Genomic DNA, 6,807 nt, shown 5'->3' with positions numbered 1-6,807 from the left:
CTGGCGAGGTTGCTTGGTCGGCGCACATAATGAATTTGTCGTCCATATTCGGTTCCTCTGACTCAGGGTTAAGTGGAGCTCGTGTATAAGTAGACAAAATTAAAAAAAAACCCGTCCACTAACTTTATACTCCTTCTCTCTTCCATTGTTAACGCAGACAGAAACAAAACGAGACGCTAATGACGCCAATGTGAGTGTGGAAATCACAGAGAACAGAAGAGAGAAATAGGAAACTCTGTAAACTTGTGCAATCTATTCAAATGATTACGTAGTTCATGCTAAAGGGTGTGCCATCAGGAAGTATTCTATTTTAAAGTTGAATAGCTCTGTCATTTTTCAGTCAATTTGGACAAATAGGACAGTTTCTGTAACGCCAGTCTATGCCATTTTAGTAATGCATCACTTTACGTTAAAAGAGCGTACTGAAATTGTCACACTTTACATTGAAAATAATCAGTCAATAGTGAAGGCTGCAGTCGTGCAATGGTTGGTGAATCCTCGGTCGCCGCATATGACGACGCTGGCTTTTTTTCTGTGGTTCTATTTGAAAAATAAGGTTTATGCCAACAAACCGAAGACTATGAAACAACTTACAGCAAATATTGGAGCTTAAATTGCCATACTAACTCCCTAAATGTTGTCAAAACAATGTCAAATGCCCGAAAAAGAGCCTCTTTCTTGTATGCGCGAATGAAGGCGGTCGATTTGATCGATATCACATTTTGAGTATGTGCACAATAAATGGCATAGAATAACCTCAATAAAACTGGTTTATTTTTTAAAAAATCGGCTGAAAAATGACAGAGTAATTCTACTTTAAAATAGGACACATCCTGATGGCGCACCCTGTAAGTAGTCACAAACCGCCACAATGGCAATTACTTGGGGACGGGTTTTCGGCACACAAAAAAAAACACACGCTTCCAAATGGATAGCAACCAGAAGTGAACACTTGTTGTTTGTTCGGCGATCTGGTCGCGCGCTATCCGATCCTCGCCGCTATCGTGTAAATTATGTACAACATATTGGATGTCAGAACTGTGACAGCCGGCCGCTTGCGAGGGCACAGCCCTTCCACGGCCGGCGGTATAGTTGCCGTTGTTACCAACCCGCACTAAATGATTCTGACCCGAAGAAGGGGTGCGTGGCGGTGAAAAGGGGGGGGGGGGGGGAGGGAGATCATGGAGGGAAGATGAGGGTTGATGATTGAATTAGATGAAATTAAATCAAACAATTTTCAAACACTAATTTGCATGACAAATGGACAAGCCAGGAATCGAACTGTGTTTGCGTGTTCGAGAGAGAGAAAGAAAGGGAGCGAATGGAAGGAATGAAAAGGGAAGGACGATGGTTCGTTTGGTTGTTATCGGGATGGCCTCCGGATCCGGTGCCACCAAACGAGTATGACGAGTTTATTCGAATTTGCAAATAATACATCTAAACGAAGCGGAAGCATGACTTTCGAAATATCAGGGCCCCCGTTCCCCTTCGCTTATCTTTGACACAGCGATTCAGCACCTCAAAGTGAACAGTTTTTCACGATTTATTGCCACTATTACACCATTTGCCGTTTGCTTATAGTTTCTAACGCCGAGACACCCTTTTAATTTCCCGGAAACCTTGCCTAAAACTCTAAAGACCAACGGCAAACGCTGTCTAATGTAGAGCAATTGGCCTAAAGGGATAAAGGTGTGTAAAATGGCCATTCGTTCGTAACGCCCGCACCTAAAGATCCCTAGCTAACTCTGACAGCTTCTGCCGCGCTCGTTTCTTTTGCTTTGTCTTCTGCTGCTTCCGGCCAGCCAGCTTCTCCTTGCGCATTCCTTGCAGCTCCAGGCGCCACCGTTCCATGAGGATACGCAGTTCGCGTACCTCGTTCTGTAATGCTGCCAGATCGACGGTGTGCTTTGTGCCGGTAACCAGCGGTTGCTCGGAACTGGCCACAGTTCGGGCCTCCATCACCGCTGGCTGCTTGGTGCTCAGCAGCTTTCGTTCGATCACGGCCAGCGCCTCGTTTGCAATGGCACTGTCGAGCTTGAGGAAGGAGGTTAACTTGAAGAGGCGCAAGTTGATGAGTTTATCGGTGCCATTGGGCCACAGCAGGGAACAGGAGGACAGCGAGACCGGTGTCGGTTTTTCCTTTTTCGGTTTCGTGCTCTGCTCGGCCACTGACCCAGCTGCCGATGGCGTTACCACCGGGTTAAGTACATGGATAAAAATCTTCCGGAACTGGTCGGTCCGGATGTGTATCCAACAGTTGTGGCACTCGAAGAAGGGCTCGGGAAATTTGCGCTTCATCCAGCCTAGTGGTACGTTGACAACGCCCCGCTCGTACCGCTCCAACAGCATCACCTTTTTGCTGATACTGATCAGCTCGGATTCCTCGCGGATCGCCGCAATATCGCTGACGGCGAGACCGTTGATCAGGTTAAGGATGACGATGGGGGCGAAGAAGAGGAATACCATGAACAGGAGCAGCTTGCCACCGCTAAAGTCGATGGCAGCCGCCTCGAACTCACCGGTCGTCATGACCAGCGTCTTGATGGTGGCGTTCCAGAACGTGCGGAAATTGTTAAAGTTGTCCTCAGTGGAGGATGTGTCGATGGTGCTGTTCGCTGCCGATGCCGATCCATCTGCCACCGCCAGTGTATCGTTGTACGTGAGGTAGAACGCGAAGATAAACGAGCTAATCAGTGGCAGAAAGAGCAGGAAGCTCTTGAGAAAGTTCTGCGAGACTGTCTTGAACATGTACATAATGGTCGAGAGGGTGTTGAACGGTAGCGAACCGAGCAGGAAGGTGAGCTGCATGGCAAAGCTGATCATCAGAAAGGACGAGAGCAGCCCATTGCAGCCCTGCGATAGCACCACGACCATTGCCACGATGTTCCCAATGTCCATCGCGTTCTCGAACGTAATGTAGGACTTTCGCAGGAACAGAAGCTGCAACACTTCACGAACAACGATGCACAGTGTGCCAAAGCCTGCACAGATCTTGAGCGGTAGGGCGGGGCTGCCATCGAGGGAGCAAGCGTCCAGCGAGTGCCATCCGAAAACCAGCATCGTACCGACAGTGAGCAGAAGGTTCAGGTACGTCCAGTGGCTTAACCGAATCCACTTGACCATAATGAACGTGTAGATAATGGGGTGAATCAGTAACCGCTTCAATTCCTTCGATTCCGCGATCTGCCGTATCACGGTCATTTCGGTCTGGACGCGAGCGTACTTGTGTGGCTGTTGTTTCACTTTCGATGCTTCCTGGATAACGTGGAATCCACTTTCCTTTTGCTGACCGGCCAACGCGGAGGAAGACGCAGTTTTTGTGGCTGCTGTCGCGACTCCTGTTGCCTGTGGTTTCTTCAATCGGTACGGTTCCAAGCAGTTCAGGTTGAACCGCAGTACGTTTCGGTCCTGGGCGGATCGTTCACTGTCGACTTCAATGCAGCTATCGAGATAGGTCTTCCAGAATCCGTACCCACCGTAGTCCAACGGCGTCAGGTTGTCCCGGTTACGCAAACCAATGTAAGCGTAACGTTGCCTCAATAATGTGGTCGCGATCTCGTTGAAACCATATTTCAGTGCCAGATGCAGTGGTGTGTTACCGGAGTTGTCCGGTTTGGACATGTAAATGTTTTGCTGTGTTGCCAGATAGCCCGCCACCGCCAGTAGCGCTTCCCGGTCCTCCGTGCGGCGTTTAGCATCGTATGCTTTGGTCAGCGTCAGGGCTAGCAGTGGATCATCATTAAGCACCAACAAATCTGTCATACGGCCCATGAATAACTGAACAATCAACACGTCTGCCATTAGGCAGGCCTTTTTCAGCAGTCCTTTCAACTCAACCCGATGAACCAGCTCCGAGGACTTTTGTAACTTTACGCGTTTCGCATCGCGTCCCATCGGTCGAATGACGACTTGAAATATCAGGGCACCGAACAGGTCGACGACCTTGCGCACACATTCGCTCAGCTTCTGCTCGACGGCGGTATGCAGCACAACCTGAATCAGCTTCTTTACGTTCTGATCCGTTACCGTGAAGCTGCCTAAGTAGTGCAGGAAACTCTGCTGGTCATTGTAGCGCAAACAAATTTCCAGCAGCTCCTCCGTCACTTTTACCGGCGATTCTTTGTTGTGAAACTCCACCGTGCGCTTATGGATGTGACCGATCGCGAGCGCTTGGCCGGCGCCTTGCACGCAACGATCCACGAACCTTCCTGTAGATTCATCGCTTTGGTAGTGCTTTAGCAGAAGCTCAAACGGCAACTTCAGCTGCATGCTACAGATGTTAAAGTCCGCTCCGGCCGCCAGCAACTGGCCGATCTGGTGTCTTATTTTGCCCAACACATTTACCGTCGAGCGTTGCTGCCGGTTGGTCTCTTTCATGCACTCGTCGTACAACGCGCAGAGTATGCCCAGGGCCGTCTCTTTTTGATTGTTGCGTAAATTCACGTCCACCCGCTGTTGCCGATCGTTCAGAAGCCAGTCCAGGAGTTCATCATTCAGTTGCCTCACGGCATAGTGAATGGGAGCATTGAGGTCCGGTTCAATGCGCTGCAATACAAACAGATGGTAAAGATAAACGAGTGCATATACTACAAACGGATGTGGTGATAAGCGAGCAGAAGCGAAATGCTAACCTCGTTGTCAGCCTGAAAGTGTTGTATAATTAGCTTGAGGTATGAGAAGCTGATGGCCGTGTTGTCCAGTAGCTTCCCAATCACATCCTGCTGCCGCGCATTGTAAAGAAACGATTTGAGCTTCGGTATCGTTGTCGCCGCATCCCAGAACTTCATCTCTTCCACCAGATCTTGGAGCCGGATCCATCGTGGATCGTTTAACAGCTCTTCCAACTCACACAACTTCTCATCCGTCGGTTGCGCAGGTTGTCCACCGAGCAGCACCACACCGGAGAGCGCCTTATAGAGTTCTTTCTGAATGCAGAGAAACACATGAGAGGACGGTACTTCAGTTCAGCCGCCTAGCTAACCAACCTGCAGCTCAGCACGCTCTCTGCGTTTCTCTTTGCGGCTGTCTTCGTCTATATTGAGTAGTGTTTCCCCTGCAATGCGGTCGATTCTGGGTTCAGTGAGACGGTTCAACGCGTACGTCAGCTCCCACAGACTTACTTTGATACATGTTCACCCAGCTGGCTACCAAGTGGAATCACTGAAACTACACCACACGTCTTGGACAACAACAATAAACCTACTGTTACACTTGACCATGCCGCAAACGCTTTCTGCTGCGCGTGTTTTTTGACAGATAACTACCGCAAAGCGTGCTCTCATCAATATTGTTTATCTCGCCGGCAAGTAAGCGCTCTTTCACATTCACAGCGCGACGTCGCTCCAACAGAACCAGTTATGCCGTGAATCATCGCCACTCGAAACAACCCCACAACGTTGATTGTGATCGTGGCGTAGCTGGTTGGTTTGTGGGAGAGTGTATGTGACGGCCTGGCTCGCCGCTCTCGCCGCGTGATCGAACCACACTCTCTGAACATACCCCATTACAGACCATCCCCAATGCATCTCCAACTCTCTGGGGTGAGGGGATAGTGCGTACGATCGTACGCTGCTTGTCTGCCCTTTGGCTCGATCAGTTGCTCTTGGTGGTCGTGCGCATTCTTTGGTGCGTTCTAATTTTGGACAAGGTCAGGTCCTCGGTGAGAGGGGGGGGGGGGGAGCATTATTTAATTTTCAATCCATACGACTTGTTTCAATGTCAACTAAAGCAAATTAACTTGTGTACATCTCATTGATCCAACACAATTTATGGTAAACTTTTTAGTAAACATAATTTCCAGCAGTCGCCTCACCTTCGCGATTAAATTAATAATTATAATCATAATGATAATTTAAAATAAAAACTAGTGAATAATCCTGGTCACCATTTGTTTGTGTCGGACCGGCCACGATCAACCGTTTCCTCACAATCGCTCGTTGGCTGCCGTATAGAAGCTTTCGTTCCGACACTGCCAGCGCTTCGCGGGTGAAGGTACGGTCCCGGAACGGCCACAATCGTCGGCACACACCAAAAAGGGGTTTACATTATCCATGGAAATACATTTACGTTTGCTGCTACTGGACGTTTGTTGCTTTCAATGTGATCATCTCAAATAATGCATCAGCTGGCGCTGATTTCCGTTCGCGTATTAGTCAGAAGTATTATCACAATTTATCGCCGTCAAGTTTCTCTTCGCTCTTACTCGCTCGTTTTGTTTTTGTTTGCCTGAATCGTATTTTGTCCTCGCTAAACGGGCCAATGGTAGGAGTCTAAGCATTTTTACGCTCGACCAGCGGGACTCCCTTTATCGTCTCTTTGCCTGCTTGCTTTTTCTTTTTTTTTGGTGCCCATCACTTGCCCTTTCATGCACCCTTTTCGTAGGACCGGTCAGCATCGCCATCCTCGTTGTAATTATCATTGCGACGATTAGGAGCGCCCGCCAGTTTTATAACCCCCGGTGCCGCTGTTATGGACCGTTTTCTATCGAAGCCGGCGTCCTGGAGTCGTGCCAGCATGTCTGGGTTTCTGCCAGCAAAAAAAAAAAACGCAGCGTCCAGTAAGCAGAAGCAACTAGTAAACCATCCCGGGGGGAGGGGGGGGGGCGGCCTCGACACGCGCCACACCGTGTGCTGCATCTGGCGCCGCGGCCCGACATGAAGCCCCACCAACCCCCGTCACACAAGCATGCTCGAACGCTTAACCCGTTTAACACTTTTCTTGATTTTCACCTCTATTACGCCACAATAGGGAGGGACGGTTTCGTTATTTTTTTTTCGTTTGGGTTTTTTTTTGTATTTTGCGTGCTTC

General features: G+C 49.2%; 1 protein-coding gene across 1 annotated transcript; it reads right to left on the bottom strand.

Annotated features, from left to right (window-relative positions):
- Positions 1–1,510: 1,510 nt before the first annotated feature.
- LOC126579934 (uncharacterized) lies at positions 1,511–5,275 on the bottom strand. Its single transcript, XM_050243704.1, has 4 exons — positions 5,121–5,275; positions 4,986–5,053; positions 4,632–4,925; positions 1,511–4,545 (listed from the first exon to the last, which is right to left on the bottom strand). Exons 1-4 carry the CDS (start codon positions 5,128–5,130, stop codon positions 1,726–1,728), a joined length of 3,192 nt encoding a protein of 1,063 aa, XP_050099661.1. The 5' UTR covers positions 5,131–5,275; the 3' UTR covers positions 1,511–1,725.
- Between the last annotated feature and the right edge of the window lie 1,532 nt (positions 5,276–6,807).

The sequence above is a fragment of the Anopheles aquasalis genome, chromosome Y, assembly GCF_943734665.1.
Source record: "Anopheles aquasalis chromosome Y, idAnoAquaMG_Q_19, whole genome shotgun sequence".
Classification (NCBI taxonomy): domain Eukaryota; kingdom Metazoa; phylum Arthropoda; class Insecta; order Diptera; family Culicidae; genus Anopheles; species Anopheles aquasalis.
This window is presented reverse-complemented; position numbering and strand designations above follow the sequence as displayed.

Coding starts and splice junctions, on each gene's coding strand:
- LOC126579934 (XM_050243704.1), bottom strand. Junction 4,926..4,985: donor GAGAGCGTGCTGAGCTGCAG/GTTGGTTAGCTA, acceptor CTCTGCATTCAG/AAAGAACTCTATAAGGCGCT. Junction 4,546..4,631: donor ACTTTCAGGCTGACAACGAG/GTTAGCATTTCG, acceptor TTTGTATTGCAG/CGCATTGAACCGGACCTCAA.